Raw genomic sequence first — 26,308 nt, 5'->3', positions numbered from 1 at the left:
AATCAACAAGAACAATTATTGCAGGAAGGTTTTTTTTTTTTCTTTTTTTGTGACGAGGTATCTGACTATCATCATGAAGCATCGACAATTATGATCGACAATAGAGTACATGACTGTCACTTGAACTACTAACCATTGTTCTTTTAGCCAGATTCAGTGCTTGAGATTAATATTTTAGGAGTAGATAGGATGTTAAATGTTTGTTTAAACTGTCCGACAAGGCAATAAGACAGAATTCAAAGACACAGAAGGAAAGTTGGGTCTGCTATCCATGAAATGGGGCTTGCCAAAATGATAGAAAACAGTGACGGCTCACAGTCTGGAATAGATGTTGTTGTAATATTTGAAATTGCTGATATCGGTAAATTGTACAGTAAACGTTCTTAGAAAATATGAGTTGTCATGGAAGGAATGATTGAAAAATTTAATACTAACTGCCATAGATGATATGCAAGCACACACACCTCTTTCTGAGGACTGATAAGTTGCAGTTGTATCGTTTCGACGACGAATTGCACAATTGAACCATTATAGCTGAGAAATGATCAGTATTGTATACAAATCAACGATAATACTGGAGTGTCTCGATGTTTGGCCATTCTGTATCATTCTTATTAAGGAAACTTATGTCTGTTGAAATGATGCATGTTAACAATGTTATTGAGTGTCCCTGTAAAGCTATTCTTAGTATCAAGCATATATATTTTGCCTGCTATGGCTATGCCGATGACTTCATTTTCACCCTTTCATTATTAGGTCTGTTTCAGAGCTTCATGAATACCTTCGTTGAAAATCAAGAGAATTAATTTACCTTGCTTGTATGCTTGCAGATACTATGGAAGCTACATTCCAATTTTGTAAGATGCATTGTATCAGTTCTTCCTTCCATGATAGCTCCAAGTTGTTCAAGGCGTTTACTGTACAATTTGCGTGACCTGCAAGCTTGGAGATTGGTACAATATCTCTTCCAGCCAGTGTACCGTCAATGTGTTTTATTATTTTGGAAAGCACAACTCTAATGATAAAAGATTCCTTGCTTTCTTTCTGTATCTTTTATCCTGCCTATTTGCTGTGTTGTCAAGTTTTATCACTCATTAAGCAGGATACTAGTGTTTTGACTTCTCCAGCACTTACTTTGGCTAAGAGAAAATTGTCTTGTAGTACATGTGCACAGTCATGTCCTATAGATATAAAAATGTTGATGCATCGTGGAGATCTTCAGATACATCCCTACAGAAGAAATAGATTGCAGTCATTGTTTTTGTTGATCGAGTACCACTTTACAGTGTTTGGTTGGTTATTGTTTTCTTTTAATTGGCAACTTATCTTCAACATCAGAAGTACGTTTTCTCTTGTACTGATGAAATATTTTGAGATCTGAAAATTTGTTTGACAGAATTTTGTGTCATTTTGCCTTGTGATGCTGGGGTGCTTCTGCCGTTCCATAGCCTTTATTCACTGCTTCAAATTGAGCGAAAGGAAAACCAATGCAAGCCCAAACATCTTCGTATGCTTGCATCAAAGGAGTGATTACCAGCTCAAATGTCTATGTCTGTTCTGTTTGTATCTGCTTGGCCTTTCAAACCCCCACATTTCCTCTCTTGCCGTTTCACATATTCCTTCCAGTCTATTCGTCCATTATGTTCTTCTGATATCTGGCTCTAGTGTTTTCGAAATCTACAAATTTTATCCTTTCCAACAACAACTTTCGGTCACAAATTATATCATATATACGTAATTTCTGTTTTAAAAAGTTACTTAGGCAAACGAGTAAGTAGTTACTTAGGCAAACGAGTAAGGAGTTACTTAGGCAAACAAATATTAAAGTAATTACTTAGGCAAACGAGTAAGTAGTTAATTAGGCAAAAAGAGTAAGTAACAGAAATTCTGATGCTGATATCTTTATTTCGTAAACATGTGCATGCTTTATGTGACCATTTTGTGAATATTCAATATAAATTCGCAAAAAAAGTATAGATGCAATTAGTGAATTAATGAAAATAGCAATAACGATTTTCAAAATGGTCATCATTCAAGATGGTTATCAAAAAATCAATATCTGAAGTCCTCAGATGACAGTCCTTGTCATCTTTGATGAATATACCATATGACTATATAGGAACTTTCCTGCAGCAAGCGCTTAACTAATTAGTCAAGGTGCACACGGTTATCAAGGAAATCCAAATATGTAAAGGCAGTATTAAGTTGTACTACTCTGGGTAAATGTAGAGGACAATGTGATAGAGAATGATAGACAGAGACAGCTATTGTGTGGTTTGACAAAACATGTACATTTCATTCATTGTGAGATATTTTTAACGTCAATTGAGATCATTTGAGCAGTTGATTTTTTTATTACATTACTTGTATGATATGAAACTCATTATGTTTGCAATCAAGGTTTGTTTTTGAAAGTTGTTTCAAATGAACAATATCAACAAAACGAATTATCATGTAATCAGCCAACTATTATAAATGACAGGCATACAAATATTTGTTTGCTTAATTTGTACTTGTAAAATAAAATTCTCCTGATATTCTATGTTGAACAAGCGGTAGTATGAATATTGCTTTTATCGTAATATTTCATTTTAGGGTGCTGGGTGTGAACTTCTAGATAAAAACAATAATGTACATTGTCGGAAAATATAAAGTAATTTGTACCCGCTACGAAACAAGAGAAAAAACTCGGGGAAGGGGGGTATTGCTTTTTGTCCTGTTTTTATTGCTCATACAAATACATTTGTATATTTCCAACAATGTACATATAATGCCTAGTTATTATTATTTTTTTTTTTATCAAATTACGACTTTAGAGCCATCTTCCTTTTTTGGCTTGAAAATTTCAAAATATTTCAAGATGGCCTCTATTCAATATGGGTAACATTTTCAAAACTTTTGTTCAACAAGGCAATTGGAATCAGCACTCTTATTCTATTTACCAGGTTTTATGTCAATATCTTCTCTAATATAACTTTCATGATTTTTTTTTTATTAATAAATAGAGATCAAACGTCCGCCGTTTTGAAAATGGCCGCCTCTTCAACCAATTTCGACTTTCAGAGTGAGTCCATAGCTTAAAATGTTGACCATAATATATACTCAGTTAACTGCTAGTAGTCTGTTGTTATTTATGTATTATTGTCATTTTGTTTATTTTCTTTGGTTACATCTTCTGACATCAGACTCGGACTTCTCTTGAACTGAATTTTAAATGTGCGTATTGTTATGTGTTTATTTTTCTACATTGGCTAGAGGTAAAGGGGGAGGGTTGAGATCTCATAAACATGTTTAACCCCGCCGCTGAGGTCAATGAAATGTTTAGAAGATTTTTAAATTGCTGTAATAAACTGCAATACTATATATATATATATATATATATATATATATATATATATATATATATATATATATATATATATATATATATATATATATAAAAATACGGAATAAATAGTCAACCATTAATCTTACGGGGCGATGGATCATATAATTATGATACAGTACACTACAAAATATAATATATAACAAGTCTAAAAGGGTACAACATCACCAAAAAAAAAAACAACAATAAAACGAACAATATTTTAGATATTTCGGATAACAGATATCCTTCATCAGTTGATCACAATGTAAAATAAATCATGTCAATCTATTCTAATTATAATAACTATCACAATCTTGAAATTTATACAAAAAAAAGCAGTTAAAGCGAACATCAGAGACGCTGGTACCATTTTAAAATATCACTGGCGACGCAAAGATCGCAAAGATATGCTAAAATAAGAGTAGTTATTTGCTATAGGAACTGGCACAACTCAAATATATATATATATATATATATTTTATATATATATATATATATATATATATATATATCCTTTCACTTACTCTAAGATGTTGGCAATTTTATTTCAAAGTCAACAATATATACCACTTGGTATATACAAAGGCCTAGGATTCCAAAGTGAACAATCTATATATAAAGTCAGAAAAATGAACGATACATTTCGCCATACAATCAGATCCCGTTCTTTATATAAACACTTTCAAAGTATACTTTGGATGCTGCTAAACCATCTGGATTTAATATATTATCTATCAACATCAGTGGCGGATCCAGAACTGTTCATAAAAGGGGAAAGGGGGCCGCTTACTGACCTAAGGTGGGGTCTCTCCAGTCATGCTTCAGTGATTCTCTTTATAATCAACCAAATTTTTCCCGTGAAAGACCCCAAATCCCACCCACCCCATGGATCCGCCTATCGTATCTGTAAAACTCGGGTCTGATTTTGATTGTATAGCTATGTTCTATTTTCTCAAAATTCAAAGTTTGTAAATAGGAAATTTATAAAAAAAATAACCATATGTGACACTAAGGACATATAAATGACACTATGGAAAAAAAACCTAAAAAAATGTTTTTGTTAGAAAACACTGTGACGTCAAACATAAAATCCGCACTGATCTGTGTCCACATTTGTTTGAATTGAAATAGTATAAAATTCAAGTTTTTTTTATTCACGTAAATATATTTTAGATTATAGATTTAAATTTACGTATCGACTTAGGATAGTCCTATAACATAAGATATCGGGGGCATTATTTACTATTTCTATTTACTGTTCTGATAATATTTTTTTACTATCAATGTGCCACTCGCATTCAAAAAAAATAAAAAATGAAAATATCAGTATAAAAACGTTAAAAATTGAATAAGGATGTTATAGGACTACGACTTAGGAGTGCACCTACAGAGGAGGAAATAACCTATAACAGTAACAGTAATAGTAATTTAAAGTGTACCTTTTTTATGCATATGACATACTTCATTTGTTTTACTTTCTTCAAGTCCTTGTAAGTAGTTTTACCACATTTACTAACTAATTAATTATCATGGCATATTTTAAACAGTTTATTACATCTATGTCATTTGATTATGCCATAAATATTTGATTTTGACGTTTTTTCTAGGGAAAAAAGGGGGGTTATGGTATTAGATGAGTTGAGGGCGTATTTAATGAACATTCTGGTTTGGTAGGAATATATGAAAGTTACAACATGACAAACAAAAGATGAAAATGAATTATCTATTCTACCCCCAACCCACTAAGATTTATATTCACTGAATTGCACAATACTTGCCCATGTTGTGTCACAGGGGCTTGTTTAGTGGGTCAGAGGACTGAGGAGGTTTACTGTCAATGGCGATTGCTATCCTATATAAAATACCTTGTCAATGGGGATTGCTATCCTATATAAAATACCAAGGTAATCTATATAGGATAGCGATCGCCATTGACAGTAAAACCTGAGGTTAAACCTGGTCTCACCCACTAAACAAGCTCCTGTGGTTGTGTCAAAATCTATAAAATTTTATAGGCATGTAATCAAATCTGGTGCGGATCCAGGGGGGGGGGGGGTGTTCCAATACCCTCCTTTTTTTGGAAGATCAATGCATTTGAATGGGGACATGTAATTGGAACCCCCCTTTGTCCTGGGTTAGGAACCCCCCTTTTTAAAATGATTCATACCCTTTACGAATGATTCAAGAGTTATGGGGACATTTCACTCCTCTACATGGAAAATCCTTAAACAGTAGTTTTCTGTAATTCAATTTTGTCAGACATTTGTCAGAGTAAAAAGAAAATCGACAACAGCTTTATTTTGTCTTAACCCCATTCCAAGCAAAACCAGTAGAATATATGATGATCCAACTCACCAGTCTTCCCAATCAAATCATTTTACCATTGAACAGAGACATAATTTTTTTATGAATATATTTAGAATATATGTCTGCATTGAATCAGGTAAATTATTTAATTTTGTGTGAGAATAGTTTCTAGAATATGAGGGTCTTGGTGAGGTTTTAAGAAAACAGAAAGATTGGCCCTGAAATGAATTTAAACTTTAAAGAAAATAGATTTGAAATGGTGCTTATAAATAAGATAAGGGAAATCAAATTATGGACAACAGCGATTAAAAAAATTAATTTGATAATCCCTTCTGAGCATTTGTAAGACATAATAGTGTCCTGTAAAAAAGTGTCCATGAGGACAGTTTTTCATAGAATTATGGTATTTAATAATGTCCATTGCCATGGAATAGTGTCCCTCAAATGGACAGATTTTTACTGCAAATGATATGAAATAGTGTCCACCCACTGGACAAATTTTCATAATAGTTGCTATTAAATTGTGTCCTTCAAGGGAAGTAATACAAAGGTCATTAAAAAGTTTTATTATACTTGAATTTTAATTAAAATGTGAAGGATTGAGGCCTAAAAAAAAAAGATATGTGTTTCCGGTAACATCATTTTGAAAAATAGGGTCGGTAGGTCGGAATTCTTTTTTTTTTTTTTTTTTTTTTTTTTTTGACATCGTAAATGAATATACAAATGTAAACAAACAAATAATGGATGGAAGTGAATCTAGAGAAATTTAAGTTCTAAGAAATTTCCAGCAAATGGTTAAATGACAATGAAAGAATAACAATAAGAAGGAAGTTTTAATCTGAAGATCTTTACTATATTTATTATGTCCGAGAAGAAGGCAATTGAAAATAAATAATAATGTCCATTGCCATGAAATATTGTCTCCTAAATGGACGGCATTTTACAGCAACATTTATGAAAAATGGTCAATCTACGGAATACATTTTTGTAGTGAATGTTAAAAAAATGTGTCCCCCAAGGATTTGTATCACTATACAAATCCTTGTGTCACCCAAGGAAAATAACACTGACAGCATCTGTTACTAACATGTATTTGAGTTTGAATTATACATGTATATATTATATTAAAAGATATAGACATGAAGGATGATATGGGTGCCAATGAGACAACTCTATGTCGAAGTAACAATTAATTAAAGGTCGCAATTAAAAGTTAAAATGCGTCCAGTAATAACAAGGCAATGAATATCATTTAATACTTTAATCATATCAAAAAATGCCCTAGCGGACACAATGTCCTGTGAAAAAATGTCCCCTTGGACAATATTATGGTTGTGAATCATGTCCATGTTCATGGACACTTTTTCATACCTGAGGACATATTTTCATAGGAAATTGTGTCCAGGACACATTTAAATAAGTAAATATTGTCCATGGACACCATGGACAATATTTACTATGAAAATGTGTCCAGTGGACATTTTTTCATGGGGGACACTATTAAATCCTACAATTCAACCACTCATTGATAACTGTTATGTTTAAAATTGAAACAATGTTGTGTGTTGACATTTTCCCTTACGAGAAGAACTTTAAATGCACAGAGTTTCATTGACTCTGGTACCAAACAAAACAAAATATGCATCAATCAACAACGAATGGAAGTTTTTTACGACCTTGACTTGCTATACAGCCCTTGCACGGTCGGCTAACAACATTCATGGACATTATCAATGATTATTTTTATATGTTGTGGTCTCTGACTTTTATTCTCGCTATTTTCAATTCATAGTACGTTTCACCAGCAGCGAATTTCAAATATTTGAAAAGGAGTCATTAATTACAGAACATATTTATTATGTCTGTTATTTAAGTTTTTATAAAAAAAGTCAACCAATTTGAAATACTGTTTTCATTTATCATGATGACTTCAGAATAACGTATATATAGTACTTTGTAGGTTGTCATTTTCATTGTGAATGGAAAAAAGTTCAAAACTGTTCAATGATTTGAAGACCTTCGAAGAAATACACAACTATTATACAAGTGCCTTGCTGAACTTTGCATGTATATAATGGAGGGGGAGGACAGGGGGTACCCTTCTCCCTTCTCCCACCCCTCTTCTCCTTTCTCCTACCCCCGTTCTCCTTTCTCCCATTAGAATAAAACATCTCCTTTTGAGATATTTTTTCTTGAAATATTAGATCATTTTTTAAAAGGAGAGATATTTTATTTTTTCTCCTTTCTCCAACTTTTTCTCCTTTCTCCCAGCCTTCCTCTCCTTTCTCCTACCCCCTTTCTCCCTGTCTCCCTTACCCCTGTCCTCCCCCTCATAATGTGTTTATCTCCAAGTTTATCACGAAATTTAGGCTGTTTAATCCAGCTGTTGATTTCTTGTGATTTATTTATAATCTATGATTTGTTGATTCTTTACTAATCGAGTAAATGATCATCACTAAAATTATAGCAAATGTTTTTTCTGTATTGAAAATTTGTACAGGTTTCTTCTGTCCATCGAACAAGGTCATGATTTCTTTTGATATGATGTTAAATCATGTCACACTGAGATACAGCCACTGAAGCTATATTGGAGTGTACGATGGCTTGGGAATATATTGGGATGTTAGGCATTTGAGCTGGCTTTCATTAACTGCTAGCAAATCAGAAAACTGACTTTTCATTAGTTGACTTGTCTAATGTGATATCTTCAGGTATTTTGTTATTTTTATAACTTTGAGTTGACTGTATATTATATAGTAAGGCATATTAACATTACTATGATGACAGCAACTATTATTTTTAAGATTTTTATACGACCGCAAAAAATGAAATTTTTTTGGTCGTACATGTATATATATTGGTATGACGTTGGTGTCGTCGTCGTCCTAAGACATTTGGTTTTTGCACTATAACTTTAGTATAAGTAAATAGAAATCTATGAAATTTAAACACAAGGTTTATGACCATAAAAGGAAGGTTGGGATTGGTTTTGGGTGTTTTGGTCCCAACTGTTTAGGAATTAGGGGCCACATTAGGGCCCAAATAAGCATTTTTCTTGGTTTTCGCACAATAACTTTAGTAGAGTACAATGTAAACAGAAATCTATGAAATTTTAAAATAAGGTCTATGACCACAAAGGAAGGTTGGGATTGATTTTGGGAGTTTTGGTCCCAACAGTTTAGGAATAAGGGCAAAATAGGGCCCAAATAAGCATTTTTTGTTTGTTTTTGCACAATAACTTAAGTATGAGTAAATAGAAGTCTATGAAATTTTAACACAAGGTTTATGACCACAAAAGGAAGGTTGGGATTGATTTTGGGAGTTTTGGTCCCAACAGTTTAGGAATTAGGGGCCAAAAAATGGGCCCAAATAATAATTTCTCTTGGTTTTTGCACAATAACTTTAGTATAAGTACATATGTAAACAGAAATCTATGAAATTTGAACACAAGGTTTATGACCAAAAAAGGAAGGTTGTGATTGATTTTGGAGTTTTGGTCTAACAGTTTAGGAATTCGGGGCCAAAAGGGTTCAAAATTAAACTTTGTTTGATTTCATAAAAAAATGATTTATTGGGGTTCTTTGATATGCCAACCGTGTATTTAGATTCTTAATTTTTGGTCCTGTTTTCAAATTGGTCTACATTAAGGTCCAAAGGGTCCAAAATTAACTTAGTTTGATTTTTACAAAACCTTATTCTTGTGGTTCTTTGATATGCTGAATCTAAACATGTACTTAGATTTTTGATTATGGACCCAGTTTTCAAGATGGTCCAAATCAGGGTTCAAAATTAAACTTGGTTTGATTTCAACAAAAATGGAAAATATGGGGTTCTTCAATATGCTGAATCTAACCATGTATTTAGTTTTTTAATATTTGGGCCCAGTTATCAAATTGGTTCACATTGAGGTCTAAAGGGTCAAAAATTGAACATTATTTGATTTCATCAAAAATTGAATTCTTGGGGTTCTTTGATATGCTGAATCTAACCATGTATTTAGATTTTGGATATTGGACCATAATAGGTAAAAGTCCAATTTAAAATTTTTAAGTGTTTAAGTTCTTAGACCATATTCATTCTGTGTCATAACCTATGTTGTGTCAACTATTTAATCACAATCCAAATTCAGAGCTACATGTATATCAAGCTTGAATATTGTGTCGATACTTGCCCCAACTGTTCAGGGTTCGACCTCTGCTGTCGTATAAAGCTGTGCCCTGTGGAGCATCTGGTTGTCTAAAAAAAGTTGAAATTTTAAATAAAATGAAGTATCAAGTCTACCCATAATCATAAACAATGTTTACAAGGTTTGCTTTGTAGATGTTTGAAACATTGTTTCAGCATAATTTCACTTTTTTTTCTAGTAACACTGAGTAATGAGCCCCTTAAAGATACTTGAACTACAGGAAGATAACTCTTCTCTTCTCGGTAAATACTTGACTGGATATCCTGTGTGTAAATAACAAGTACAATGCAGGACTGTTTCTAAAATCAGATATCATTCATATAATCATGATAATATACGTATGCTAAATGTGGTATGATTTTTTTATGAATCCCTGCATTCTCCCTGTCCATGTCTGTATAATAACAATAGCTTGTTCTGTCTACACTGAGGAGTTCAACCATTTGTGTCAATAGGATTTAATCTCTCCAAATGTAAATGATATTCAGATATTGCACATGTGTATTTTGATCTGGATTTTTATTCATTGAATAGATTAAAGTAAGAGCCACATTTCCTAAACATTTTGCAACTTGATAATGAAAATAACTATAAGGTGCAAATTTTCTATGGTTATTGCTTAAGTTTTGATAAGATATATTACTTTAATACGTTTCATTTGGCCAATTCTTTTTACTATTTTTGGTCCGTAATGCTCTTCAACTTAGTTCATTTTGTAGTTGGCCCTATAAATCTTTCAGCTTCATGCTTGACTTTTGAGTCCACAAGCCAGAAGCTCAATTTTTTGAAATTTTTTAGTGGGATTCTGTTGGCTTGTAGAGAAGAATTTACAAGCCTGAAAGCAATTTTACAAGCCAATGCCGTTTGACTTGTGGCTAAGCTTAAGGGGGCTCCTGGGTATAATAAACCAATCTATTTTCTAAATATAGGATTTCACTATTTTTTCCTATTTAGATAAACTTTATCCTATACTTATAGTAAACAAAATAAAAATTTTGGGTCACTGTTCAATTAAGCTCACAATCTGCCTTTGAAAGAAGAATGCATTTTTGTTAAGGTCCTTTTGTTCTGTTGAACTTATAGGAGAGAAAAGGGTAATATGGAAATAAAAATAGAACTAAATTACAGAAAATGCTTAAATTTTACAATTGTTTAGTTTAAGTACAGTTTATTTGAAAAAAATAATAAAAAATATAGGTCAACGATGAGTTAAAAAAGTTATTTCAATTTTAATGCCAAAAATTGGCATTTTTTTCACCAAAGGGAGATAATTTGGAGCTTTTTCAATGAGATAAACATTTTTAAAAAAAACTCATCTTAATAGTGTAATTAAATTTGTAATGAAATAAAAAATGTTTCAATTTTTGCTGAATTTTTTGTACCCTCAAGCCAGTCCTTAAGTGTGACGACAGATGTTTTATATTTGTCAATGTACAAAATGTTAACTATTTGAGTTAAGTGTGACAATCATTTTCACTTAACTAGTACACATTTTTGTTAAGGAGCCAGCTGAAGCCATTGCCTCAATTTCTAGAGCCTGCTTCTTTAAGCTATGTGCATGATGTAAGTCCCCATCTTTTGTAATACACTTAGTAATTTGTTTGGCATTTATATAACCATTTGATAATCCATGTCTCTCTTTTTCATTACTTTAACATTTGATAATCTGTCTGTGTGTTGTAAAAATATATGGACTGATTGCCTCTTTGTTGTCTTAGATTGGGCCAAAATTAAAAATAAGATTGTTTCCCATCCCCCTAACCAAAATAAGCCACTGGGTCAATAATTATTTTCCATGAAGAATCAGATAATTTTTTATTGTCAAAATTATTCAATTCCATTCTGTTTTGGTTCTGATATTACCGGATGTCTTGCCCGAACTCTCTGGAGTTATCAGTTACCAGTTAAAACAAAATAAAATAAAAAATAAAAGAACCTGCCTGCCTTGTCTGTTTACAAAGGGTAGACTTGGGGGAGAGGAAACATACATTCTTTTAAATGTGACCTTGAATTGTTTCCTTCTTGTCACATCATCATGTCAGCAAAATACAATTTTTCTGAACATAGATGGCATTCAGTAATGTATGCAATGAGGGCATTTAAATTCTCAGGGATACTCTCCAATGTTTCTTATGAGAACCTATATAAATTTGGGATACTATTACTTAGATTGAAACTAACCTCTATTTATCATGTTTATATTACCTGAAAAACATTGAAAAAATGGGTAGAACTAAGGTTTTGATTTTTGATACAAATTTTTCAATGTTTTCCAGGTAATTTACATTGTTATCTTTCATTTGTATCAAAAATCAAAACCTTATTTCTACCCTATTTTTCAATGTTTTTCAGTTAAGGTAGCACAATACAAAGATTTTTTTACTTCCAATCACTAACCTTTAAAATGCTGTAACTTTCTTATGAATGCCAGGCCTCTACAATAACTTTTTTTTCAACTTGTCCAGTAGGACAAGTGCATACCTAAACTTACTTGTCCGAATGAAATTGTTACTTGTCCAAATTTGTTTTTTTTTACTAAAAATAACCTTTTTACATCTTACATTGTCTTAAGGATGTACTTAGGTGAGGTTAGGTGAAAATTAATAAATTAAGAAGTTCAAATTGATACTATAAGCTGGTAGAGCATCAACTAAGTATAAAAATAAGTTAAAAATATTGATATGTCATGGACCTCCTTTTCGAGATATTTGAGATTTAAAATATGGCGGGAAAAGGCTGACTCTGACTTTTACCTTATGTTTGCATTGGTATTATTAGGTCTCAAAACAAAAGAAAGAAAATTAAGAATCGTCTAAAATTTTGGTAAATGACCTTTCATGAGCTATTAAGTCTTGTATGAAAAAATAAATGGGTGTTAATGGGCAAAATATTTTACATTGTATTGTATGGAAAAACACCAAGGCGTCCGAACATTTGACACAAATTCCAAAACCTCACCTAAGTACATCCTTAAGTTGATTAAAGGAACAAAACGAATTTAAACAATAGAACAGAATTTGATGTTTTTCTTTTTAAATACTTTTCAAAAATATGAGTCAAGTACAACTGAATCTAGTCATGTCACAGGACTTAGGTTCTAGTTTGCATCAATGCTAGTCTCATCAGACTTTGCACATGAGGCACCATCTGATAGGCCTGTTCACTCATTTGACATTTGTATCCTATATTTTTCTAAGTTGAAAAAAGTGTATTCCAATACAATCAATAAAAAGAAGATAAGGTCTGATTGTCAATGAGACAACTCACAGCAAGAGACCAAATGACACAGAAATTTACAACTATAGGTCAATATATTGCAAGTATTGTTTTTTTCTACCTATTATCAAATATAATTTTGTGAATTTTATGGTAAATAAAAAAAAAATGTGAAAAAAATTACTGGTATGGTATGTATTATAAGGAACAGAATAAGGTAGCAAAATGAGGTACTGATTTGTTTTGGTCCCGAAATGTCTCCTGCCTTGACAAACTGTCTATCAATCATGTCCACTAAATATGTCTCCTACGGTGCCAAACTGTCTATTAAACGTGGAGCTAAACCTGTCAAGGTGACGAACTGTCCTGTAAGATTACCTTATCTACAAAGCGCATTATTGATTCGGATCAGTTAGACTGGTTTCCGAGAACACTTTTTTAGTATACCTTTTACCTTTTAAAATGTACCTGACAAAGAACCAGTTAAACATTATCAGTCAGAGCTCAGACATAAATAGGTCTGAATCTGCTTTTGACTCATAGAGGTCTAAATTTGTAAGTTTTAGGATTTGTCTCCCTTTAATGTAAGACAAAATACGACTTGAATAAGTCAAATATTGTAAAACAAGAAATAATTGACCAGAATCAAAAAGTTGCAAATATCGACTCCTACAAGTCGATGAGTGATCAAAATTGGTTAACTTCAAGACCCATGCATACTTATAAGGAGGTCATGCATCTAAATCAAATAATGACCACATTGAAAGCCAATGCTTTGTCTTCTAAAGAAAAATATGAATGAGAGTCTAAAAAATCGGAGATAATGTTAATTAACCTTACAATGCAACCACCTGGCATCACACTTAATGAGGTAAAACATCTGTGTTTAGTAAGGATGTTCAATTAGATAATTAAATATAGATAGCTCAAGTCCTTGTGAACTCTCATACAGGTTTCTGCTGTCATAGGTGGTGTAGTTTTGCCACAAAGTAACATTAAGTTTTTTAACCAACATAAATAGACCTAAACAAGTCTGTCATTTTCTGACTTAAATAAGTCTAAAATTGAAACTACATTTTTATAATAAATACATGTTTCGACTTATTAAGGTCAAAAACAGAAATGGACTTGTTTATGTCTGAGCTCTGACTGATTATCGATTGCAAGTAGGAAAAGAAGAAGAAATTAAACGGTTTTGCATTTGAATAAACAGAATACAGACACATATAAAATTAATATTTGTTTTCTTGGTTTTTTTTTTGTTTATAATTACTTTGTTCATTAAAGTTGGATTATTAAAATTTATTTTCTGCAAAATGATTGAACTTGTCCCGGCGGACAAGCTTGATACAGCTTTTACTTGTCCGACCTTTTTTCCCTCTGGTACCGGACAATCGGACAAGGTTATTGTCGAGGCCTGAATGCATAGAAAATAATAAAAGAGGTATATATAGATAGAAAAAAGATTAATCTTTTAGGGAGCTACCATTTGATTTTTATGGGGGGGGGGGGGGGGGGGGGGGCTAGGATGAAATTTGAAAAAAATAGGCAGGACAGGAGTTTTGAGTAAAAAAAAAAGGCAGGATGAGACACTTTGCAAAAAAAAAAAGGCAGGATGACAATTTAGGTAAAAAAAGTCAGGATAAACTAATATAAAAAAGGCAGGACCGAATAGAGTGAAAAATAAAAAGGCAGGACAGAGATTACAACTAAAAAAAAATGCAGGACAAAATTTTTCATCCTAGCCCCCCCATAAAAATCAAATGGTAGCTCCCTTAAAAGGTTGCAATATTTTTATTATGCAATCATTTATGTAATCAATTATTATGTAACTAGTGGCAAAATCTGGGTAAGTTCACTTGAATCTAACCGTGTATTCAGATTCTTGATTTTTGGTCCTGTTTTCAAATTGGTCTACATTTAAGTCCAAAGGGTCCAAAATTAAACTTAGCTTGATTTTAACAAAAATTGAATTCTTGGGGTTCTTTGATATGCTGAATCTAAACATGATTATGGGCCCAGTTTTCAAGTTGGTCCAAATCTGGGTCCAAAATTTGGACCAACTTGAAAACTGGGCCCATGATCAAAAATCTAAGTACATGTTTAGGCCAGGATTTTTTAATTTGTTGGTTTACGGATCCGCCGATCCGATTTTGCCGATTTCCAGAATAAAAATAAAATTGATTTTCATGCTTTTTTATTTCCACCGACCCTAGCAAATACATTATCCCTGAAAAATAATTAAAATCTTCTTTTTATGAAATGAAATGCATTATAATCACTAACAAAATTGATAACACTTTCTGTTGTGAAAAATAAAACTTCCAGTTTACGTTTCTAAAAATAGACAAATCAATTATAACTGACCTTGGCTTGAAATGTTGTTTGCGCAAATAATTTTTCGGAACAAAAATTGGTGTTTAAAACCAATTACACAATAAGTTCGTTTCCCTTATTTGTCATCAGTCCGTAAGATGCATAATCTCATAGAAATAGACTTGTCCAAATGTGGACAGGTGGAAGGCACCGAGTAAAAGTTCTGCATATCAACAAATCATTTAGAATTTTCTTGTTTCATAGATAATATAAAAAAATATCGTCCATTTGGATAAAAAAACAGGAATGCATGACACCAGATTAACCCGATATTCTCGTTTTTCCAGTGGAGGACACAGGCACTTGTTTCTATCCATTGGAAGACCCACTATCAACGTACATTTACGAGTACGTTGATAGTTGGTCTTCCAATGGATATATATATAGAAACAAGTGCCTGTGGTGGAGGAGTCTATTACGTTTTGACACGTGTGTTGAAACTTGTTTTCGTATGATGTTTTCTTTATCAGTTTTGAATTCGTGCTTGAAGATCATTACTCACCAAGTTTTCTGAAATTGATTGAGAAGCTCTAAAGATAACTTTCACAAATGTATTTACATTTTAAAAAATTATGTGAAATTCAACATTAAATGACTTTAACAATTCAGCACAATGTACTCACTGGAACCAATTATGTTTGAATATATGACAATTTCCAAGAAGAAAAGGGAAAATTCAATTTACTGATAATACTGGGTATTAGATTTAAGAACTTTTCAACAGAATTCAAAATCAATATTATATATATTTATACAGACACACAGTCTTCACACTGAGTGGCAGCCCAGCAGCCCAGGCTAGTAAAATTGCTCTCGAGCCTGTAAAAATCATATCTACAGGCCAACAGAATCTAACTGAAAAAAAATGAAAATTGAGCTCCGGGCCTGTAGATTTAATAGTTCATCGTGAAGACTGGACACAATTGGCAGATATGTATGTAAATCAATATAATACTTTAGATATATTTTTAAAAACCAAAAGCAAAAGTACATGTAATGATCTACAAATTTCCCCAAAACATCTCAATTAAATTTCTGAAATAAGTTTTATTTGTTCCAGTTATCTGAAACTGTTTCAAACTTTAAGGGAATTTTAATCAGATTTCAGATGAAATTGGTAAATTACAATAACAACAAATTTTTGTTTAGTAAATTGTGTTTTTGACTTCCTTAGCCTATTACAGTGTGTTAAGAAGAGGAAATTATTTTATTCATATAAAACATCGACCAATGTCATTTCTGATAAAAGGAAGTTTTAAAAATCTATTTTTCCCCGTTTTAAATTATAATAATTGTTTACTATGTATACATTACGGTTTACAAATGGTTATGAATACATTTAAACAAGTCATACATTTAAATTTTTATAAGGAAAAGGAACAGTGTAGAAGGTAAAAGCTGGGACATAATAAACTCTTCCCATCATGCCCATGTTAAAGGTAAGGAGGGTTGACTCTGAAACCTGTTCAGATGGTTTTGATACAAATTCCACTGAGCACAAATAGGTCATTAATATTAACATGATGAAAGTAAAAGAAATATGGAATGTTCATGTATATTGATCACAGTTTCCCTGAATTATCACAAGGTATTGTGGGTTTTAGAGATGTAAATCTTTAATTTTCTCTTTCACCTGAATAACTAAGGGATTTCCAAGGGCAAACAATTCAGGACCACAAAAATGTGTGTGATGAATGTGAGCTCTCTGATAGATATAGATATTGATATACATGTAGAAATAATATTGCTATTTTAATGATTTTCCTATATGCTATAATGTTATGAGAGGATTCACAGGAAGTTATTCTAGGGAATGTCCAGTGGTTGTGACATTCAGTTTCTATTATATAAATTTCATTCTAAATCATTGGCGGATCCAGATATTTTCATAAAGGGACCCACTGACTTACTAAGAAAGGACCAGTTCCAGTCATGCTTCAGTGATTCCCTATGTAATTAAGCAATCTCAAAATTTTTCCATAAAAAGGGGGGCTCAGGCACTAAATCAGCCCAGTGAAGTTGCTTTATATGAGGAATCTTTAGTTTTTTATGTGGTTTTAATTTAAGGACTGCATGTTTGGCTATGGGAAGATTTTTTGCAATGAAATCATCTTGGTTTGTAATTTTTTTTAATAATGATGTCCATTTGTTATATTTTCTTTTGATGGATTGTAATATTTATATAAATTACTTATCAAAGATATATTATCTAGAATTTGTGTATATTGAACGACATAATGAAAACGGTTTCAAAATAGACCAAAAAGCAATACTTGATATTATTATGATACATGTACATGTACTATAATTTTAGTTCAATTCTTAATATATTGAATGATATAAAAATTAAGAAATCTGAGATCAGCATGTAAACATGGTAAAATAAACCAGAAGAAAAATTGTATTTAATGAGCTTTATTGAAACTGATAACTATATGACTATGTCATGTATGTGTAGTACATTTGTAATCAACATGAGTAATACTTTGCATTGTTGTACATAAACTATGTATAGGTTAGAAACATATACTTGGAATTCACATGCATGTAGGTATGTAGGTGCCATGATTACTATCTTTTTCAGAGAAACAATTAGAATGAACAATTTGTGGGGAATTAACTATTCATTGTAAACTTACTAATCTTCCTCATTTATATGGTAAATAACATTTATTAACAGTTTTGTCGTAAAACAGTCACCAACTATTAAAAATTGAAGATCATTTTTCATAAAATTCATATTTGTACTTTGATATGTTGAACAAAACATTTTTTTAACAGTCCAGATAAATTTCCACCTGTCATTAAATGTTTACAAACTTTTCATAGATTGTTTAAATTTTTCCTTGTTTTGAAATGGCCTTTTATTTCAAATGACAAATTTAATATGTTTTTTCAGAATTTGTGTATACATATCATGAATATGGTGCAGACATTAACATGATGAAAGTTTGGTATGTGATATGTTTATAAGTCTTCCAAGAAAAGATGTAGGATAATGGTAATACTAGACTATGCAAGTATATATTTAAAATTATTATCTTTTTATGCCCCACCTACGATAGTAGAGGGGCATTATGTTTTCTGGTCTGTGCGTCCGTTCGTCCGTCCGTTCGTTCGTCCGTCTGTCCCGCTTCAGGTTAAAGTTTTTGGTCGAGGTAGTTTTTGATGAAGTTGAAGTCCAATCGACTTCAAACTTGGTACACATGTTCCCTATGATATGATCTTTCTAATTTTAATGCCAAATTAGAGATTTTACCCCAATTTCACGGTCCACTGAACATAGAAAATGATAGTAGTGTGGGGCATTCGTGTACTGAGGACACATTCTTGTTTTATTTTCATATGACTGGAACTAATCTATTAATTCCTTGTAACAATTACTGTCTCCTCAAAAATTGTGTGTGATTTTCAATATCATTTCATTATATCTGATGCCTAATATTTAGCAGTTAACAATATATATTCATTTATACAATCATTAGAAATCACATGTTTAGTTTATCATTGTTTGTATGTATAGCTTCATTCATGCATTAGTTACTAACATGCAATCAAATGTACTTAATTTACTTTGTTATATGAATCGAAAACAGGAATATTTGAAACTAAAACTTAAGGTAAAAAACAAACTCCCACCTGACCAAAACTTTTGGTTCAGGAAGTATTTTATATCCTGATTTACATATTGATAATTTCAAATGATGAATTATTAATCCATTAACTACCATCCAAGCTTAGCCTTATCCCACCCCCTCAGAAGAAAAACTTTAATCTTAATGAATAAATATTCTATTATTGTTCCACTCTCTAAATGAGACTTTAAAAAAGTACATATTTTAGTGATTTTGCCTTTCCAACTGTTGACTGGGGATTTCGGCTAAGGCCAAATAAAAAGATATATGTGTGGTTCCAGTTACCCTACCTACCCTATTTTTTAGTTTTAATAATAGCCTATCCTAAAGATTGTTTTGTAATTTTTCATTCAGCATTGTTGAAGTCAGAATGTTGCTGGAATAGACTCAATGTAAAAAAAAAAAACATAAAATAAATGAAATCCCTACCTACCTACCTACCCTGACTTTTTACAGATGTAACTAGAACCACACATACTATATTATTTGGCATAAAACTTAAGTTCTATCACAATGTGTTACAACAATCAAGTTACTTTTAGCAATGGTTGACCATCTCATTGGTCTTGTGCCAGTTGTCATGGTTGGGCAAGGTTGTGGGTTGATTTCAAGCCTGCAGGTCAAACCAGATACTTTAACATTTCCTGCTCCTCCCCTACACAAACAATATTTAGAGGTATTATTAGTCATATTCCCTAATAGAAGTCAAAATAATGTATCCACCGGGGTGACTTGTCTTCTTCGCTACTTTTACCTTTGAACTAACACTTTGATAATCTGGCATAGTGTGCCAGTCTAGGTAACAAAGCAGGATTATTTTGTATCTATGCATCAAATGTTTATTTTATAAATATATTCAAAATAGCAATGTAACATGAATTTTGATGTTATTGGATTGTTCATACAATCTTACTGCCTTAGACTAACTGTGCTGCATAACATAATCAAGTAACTGTTCACAGTGAAACATTAAGCCAATTTAAAAAACTTCTTCTTGATTTTAAAGTATTTATATTATTCTCTTTCAGTTCACAACCACTTCAGTTTATTCCATAGTCATTATATTTCTTTGGATTATCTCCCTTTCATCAGCTGATTACAATTTGGTGAATGGTGAAACAGGGAAATAGTAAGTTTCTTTTTTAACTTATTGAGCATGTACTTATTCAATATTATACCTGCCAACCTTTAAAATTTCCATGTGGGCTTTTAAGAGCTAGAGGACTTTTAAAGTGCTCTTCTTGTTGTGTCATATTAGTGTTTTTACTCTACTACTATATTATTTAAATGAGTTAACATGTGCTTTAAGATATCCTTTTATCTCATTTGAAAGCCTGTAATTTGATTTGTTCAATTTATTTAATCAATATTCAGATCAACACATCTCATAAGGGAAATTCACCATATATTGTGAAAGTTGACAGGGTCTGCAATACACAACAGACTCTCTTCACAGGCTGTGAGCACAAATGTACAGATAACATGTTAATAATACCAGACTGTTAGAGCTATAACAAGTAGAAAATGCATCTTAAATCTTTACAGTAAACATAAAAAGAAGACAAGATTTCAAAATTGTTTAAACAGTTAACAATAAAGTGTGGTTAAAATATCTATTCATAGTTGAGGCTTCATATAGCAGTTAGTTGCAAGTTTTGTGAAAGATAAAACAAGTAATTACACAGGCTAATTGCAGTGTAACAGTTGTCTTTCTCATTCAGAAAAGCACAGTTATTAAATGTTTTTGTATGTTTATCAGATCTCTTTGATTTATTGTATAGTCGTTGGTTTGACACAGCAGCACAGATCCATAGAGTATGCTGTTATTGTCCTATTGGTTGATATATATCTTTGATTTATTGTGTAGTCGTTGGTTTGACACAGCAGCCCAGATCCATAGAGTATGCTGTTATTGTCCTATTGGTTGATATATATCTTTGATTTATTGTATAGTCGTTGGTTTGACACAGCAGCACAGATCCATAGAGTATGCTGTTATTGTCCTATTGGTTGATATATATCTTTGATTTATTGTATAGTCGTTGGTTTGACACAGCAGCACAGATCCATAGAGTATGTTGTTATTGTCCTATTGGTTGATATATATCTTTGATTTATTGTGTAGTCGTTGGTTTGACACAGCAGCACAGATCCATAGAGTATGTTGTTATTGTCCTATTGGTTGATATATATCTTTGATTTATTGTATAGTCGTTGGTTTGACACAGCAGCACAGATCCATAGAGTATGCTGTTATTGTCCTATTGGTTGATATATATCTTTGATTTATTGTATAGTCGTTGGTTTGACACAGCAGCACAGATCCATAGAGTATGCTGTTATTGTCCTATTGGTTGATATATATCTTTGATTTATTGTATAGTCGTTGGTTTGACACAGCAGCACAGATCCATAGAGTATGTTGTTATTGTCCTATTGGTTGATATATATCTTTGATTTATTGTATAGTCGTTGGTTTGACACAGCAGCACAGATCCATAGAGTATGTTGTTATTGTCCTATTGGTTGATATATATCTTTGATTTATTGTGTAGTCGTTGGTTTGACACAGCAGCACAGATCCATAGAGTATGTTGTTATTGTCCTATTGGTTGATATATATCTTTGATTTATTGTGTAGTCGTTGGTTTGACACAGCAGCACAGATCCATAGAGTATGCTGTTATTGTCCTATTGGTTGATATATATCTTTGATTTATTGTATAGTCGTTGGTTTGACACAGCAGCACAGATCCATAGAGTATGTTGTTATTGTCCTATTGGTTGATATATATCTTTGATTTATTGTATAGTCGTTGGTTTGACACAGCAGCACAGATCCATAGAGTATGCTGTTATTGTCCTATTGGTTGATATATATCTTTGATTTATTGTGTAGTCGTTGGTTTGACACAGCAGCACAGATCCATAGAGTATGTTGTTATTGTCCTATTGGTTGATATATATCTTTGATTTATTGTATAGTCGTTGGTTTGACACAGCAGCACAGATACATAGAGTATGTTGTTATTGTCCTATTGGTTGATATATATCTTTGATTTATTGTGTAGTCGTTGGTTTGACACAGCAGCACAGATCCATAGAGTATGCTGTTATTGTCCTATTGGTTGATATATATCTTTGATTTATTGTATAGTCGTTGGTTTGACACAGCAGCACAGATCCATAGAGTATGCTGTTATTGTCCTATTGGTTGATATATATCTTTGATTTATTGTATAGTCGTTGGTTTGACACAGCAGCACAGATCCATAGAGTATGTTGTTATTGTCCTATTGGTTGATATATATCTTTGATTTATTGTATAGTCGTTGGTTTGACACAGCAGCACAGATCCATAGAGTATGCTGTTATTGTCCTATTGGTTGATATATATCTTTGATTTATTGTATAGTCGTTGGTTTGACACAGCAGCACAGATCCATAGAGTATGTTGTTATTGTCCTATTGGTTGATATATATCTTTGATTTATTGTGTAGTCGTTGGTTTGACACAGCAGCACAGATCCATAGAGTATGTTGTTATTGTCCTATTGGTTGATATATATCTTTGATTTATTGTATAGTCGTTGGTTTGACACAGCAGCACAGATCCATAGAGTATGCTGTTATTGTCCTATTGGTTGATATATATCTTTGATTTATTGTATAGTCGTTGGTTTGACACAGCAGCACAGATCCATAGAGTATGTTGTTATTGTCCTATTGGTTGATATATATCTTTGATTTATTGTATAGTCGTTGGTTTGACACAGCAGCACAGATCCATAGAGTATGTTGTTATTGTCCTATTGGTTGATATATATCTTTGATTTATTGTATAGTCGTTGGTTTGACACAGCAGCACAGATCCATAGAGTATGCTGTTATTGTCCTATTGGTTGATATATATCTTTGATTTATTGTATAGTCGTTGGTTTGACACAGCAGCACAGATCCATAGAGTATGTTGTTATTGTCCTATTGGTTGATATATATCTTTGATTTATTGTATAGTCGTTGGTTTGACACAGCAGCACAGATCCATAGAGTATGTTGTTATTGTCCTATTGGTTGATATATATCTTTGATTTATTGTGTAGTCGTTGGTTTGACACAGCAGCACAGATCCATAGAGTATGCTGTTATTGTCCTATTGGTTGATATATATCTTTGATTTATTGTATAGTCGTTGGTTTGACACAGCAGCACAGATCCATAGAGTATGCTGTTATTGTCCTATTGGTTGATATATATCTTTGATTTATTGTATAGTCGTTGGTTTGACACAGCAGCACAGATCCATAGAGTATGTTGTTATTGTCCTATTGGTTGATATATATCTTTGATTTATTGTATAGTCGTTGGTTTGACACAGCAGCACAGATCCATAGAGTATGCTGTTATTGTCCTATTGGTTGATATATATCTTTGATTTATTGTATAGTCGTTGGTTTGACACAGCAGCACAGATCCATAGAGTATGCTGTTATTGTCCTATTGAAGCTGTGAGTTCTGACAAATATAATGATGCCTTTCAAGTAGGAGAAGATGAAAGTCGTGATTCTTGTAATGCTACGGAAGACGAAGTAAAACAGACAGGAATGTGGCCTTTCTGTATATGTGAACACAAGATGGGACTGAAACCTGAGTTTATAGGTAAACATTTAAAATGTTTCAAGATGACTTTAGGTAATAAGGTTGCCTTTTTTAACAGATTTATTTTGTGACTGTCATATGTCATTGTCCTTGAACTCATTTTCATGGTCATGATGAAGACTGTAAATCTTTGTAGGAGTGATTGCACTTAAATGAGGATTTTATTTACTCTCTTTTGTGTTTGAGCAGAAACTAAAGAAGATAGAGAGATACTGATCAAAATAGACCATAGTAAATGATCAGCATTTAATGTGACAAGATCATCAAAACACAGATTTTTGTCATTAATTCTATTCTGGTCTACAATGTTGATGAATGTTCTTAGTTAGATGATCAAGGGTGAGCAACACAGGCTTTTTAAACCGTATAGTTTATCATTATTATTTTTGCCATATGAGACACTTACATGATTACTGGATTATTTTATCTATTTAATTTGGAATTTAGTCCAGCTGTTTTTGATGTATCAACATCTGTATTTTCAAACTTTTAATACAATGTAAGCGTTTTCAATCATTCAAATATACAACTATGTTTATTTTTACAGGATGTGTCCTGCCAAATATCAGTCGTGTAGAATGGACCTGTGACAATGTATTCACATCACTCAATGTTAGTGTTTATACAACATGTAAACCTAGGTGTACTAAAGACAGTATGGTTCTAGTTAATCCTGGGGCTAAGGCATATAGGTGTGGAGAGAACAAAACATGGGACAACCAACCAAAATCTGTTTACTGCCAAGAAAAAACTGAAGGTATATACTTTAAGTTAAGATAAATGAACTTGACAATCATACCACATCTTCTTTTTTATTATTGAAAACATTTCTTGAATAATACTGATAAAAATTGTTTTAACTCATTCCTTGGTCAAAAAGTTTTGATTCCCTTGGCTTTATGATATTACAGATGTACATTTAAGATCACTCAGCCAATCTAGGTATGTGATATATTGCCATTATTGTGCATACTAAATTGGCATTGATATACTTCACTTTAGACAACAAAGCCATTTTTGAGGATACTATTCCTGTCAAGCAATCTGTAGACTTTTACCATTGGCTCCTTTCCAAGTCTCCTGCTCCAACTGTTTTGTGTTTTATATTAAGAAACAACTCAGGTTCTTAAGATTGTGTGTGATAGGGTAATTTGTGTTGCTTATTTAACGTGCAACATTTAACAAAAAATGTAGATATTAACTTTATTAAAGAAGTAGAAGAAGAGACAAAATGGGGTCTTCTATATTCATCCACACCAATAAACTACATACCACTTGTTGCTTGCTGTTGATCAAATGTTTAAAAAAAAAAATTCATTTACAATTTACATATATATTTAAATAATCATCAGATGTGTTTAATAGCGAATTGTTCCAGTTACGATAAATAAGAATAAGGCTGAGATGATCAATAATGAACCTGCATGTAGCTATTAAAAGATAACCTAGATTATCATGTGAATAGACTGTTCTATTCAACATGTTCAAGTTGTGAACATATATCTAAAAAACTTCATGGAATATAAGCCTTGCAACAATCAAATGATAGTGTCCAAAGCAAATCTAGAAGAAGAAAATTGCATTTGTCTGTGTATAACTAATAATTAGACTTGGTTGATTTTTATTTAGCTGTTAACTTTTAGTCTACGATTAAGGGTTTCCTAGGAGTTATTTTACTAATATGACTTTTCCCAATTTCATGAAATTTTAGAAAACAACCTAGATTGGGACAATTTTAGTATCTGTATAGTTTTTCATTCTTATTTTTATAATCAATGATGAATTGTATATCTTAATCAAACTTTTATTGAATGTAATGAGCCTAAATGTACAGTTGTAATTGCATCTGGAGAAAAAAGACTGAATGATTTTATACTGACATCAGTAAATGCCAGAATAAACTAATTTACCAACAATACCAGGCTGATATTTTGGTAGAATTGCATTTTGGCTACATCATGTAATGACTCATCAGTACTTTAAGAAAGCTAAATCAAGTATGAAGTTGAACCCTTTAAGATATTTGGTTGAATTGAATTCTGCCAATCATATTTTTTACAACTGAAAAGATAGAAAAACTTATTTTTTTTTCTAAAATGAATTGAATGGGCCAAAATACAGCAATAATTTCATGAAATTGCATTGCCTTTAAAATACCTTTCCATAGACAATCAGGTGAAAACACAGATAATTTAAAAAAAAAATTGGCCAGTATATTTGTTCAAGGTTTATATAGACATGATAGATAAGTATAATCATGATAATGGACTCTGGCATATGCACCTCAAAGTTATAGTCTCTCTGTCTGTACCAAACAAGTAAAGCATGGTAATTCAAGATACTGTTTATCAAAAAGCTTTTATACAAGGTAGAATTTATAATTCTAAAAATCTATTGTCATTAAAATTTCTGCATTTTTAAACACATATTGGACATTTTTTGTCATATGAACTCTAAAGCAACTGTTGGCCCAACAGATTGATATTTATATAGGCTTGCACAAATGTATTTGAAGAATGTTTAGATTGAATAGAATAGGGAATGCATGTGCAGTTTAATGAT

The 26,308-nt window shown here is 32.0% G+C and overlaps 1 protein-coding gene across 12 annotated transcripts in view; it reads left to right on the top strand.

Moving 5' to 3' along the window:
* Positions 1–4,758: 4,758 nt before the first annotated feature.
* LOC143085149 (uncharacterized) overlaps positions 4,759–26,308 on the top strand; it is a 50,298-nt gene continuing 28,748 nt past the window's right edge. For 4 of the 12 annotated variants that reach the window (XR_012981255.1, XM_076261340.1, XM_076261344.1 and 1 more), the window contains exons 1-5: positions 4,759–4,857; positions 18,352–18,468; positions 20,116–20,216; positions 23,535–23,746; positions 24,294–24,503. Coding sequence is in view for 11 of the 12 variants with exons in the window: in XM_076261340.1 (XP_076117455.1) it covers positions 18,451–18,468; positions 20,116–20,216; positions 23,535–23,746; positions 24,294–24,503 (541 nt within the window). In the remaining variant the exon portion in view is untranslated. Of the gene's footprint in view, positions 4,858–10,301; positions 10,401–16,852; positions 16,892–18,351; positions 18,473–20,115; positions 20,217–23,534; positions 23,747–24,293; positions 24,504–26,308 lie in introns of those variants that run through there. The other 8 variants (XM_076261339.1, XM_076261338.1, XM_076261337.1 and 5 more) reach the window with 8 other exon arrangements.

The sequence above is a fragment of the Mytilus galloprovincialis genome, chromosome 8 (genome assembly GCF_965363235.1).
Source record: "Mytilus galloprovincialis chromosome 8, xbMytGall1.hap1.1, whole genome shotgun sequence".
Taxonomy (NCBI): domain Eukaryota; kingdom Metazoa; phylum Mollusca; class Bivalvia; order Mytilida; family Mytilidae; genus Mytilus; species Mytilus galloprovincialis.
Note: the sequence above shows the minus strand (reverse complement) of the source record. Positions and strands in the feature narration are given on the sequence as shown.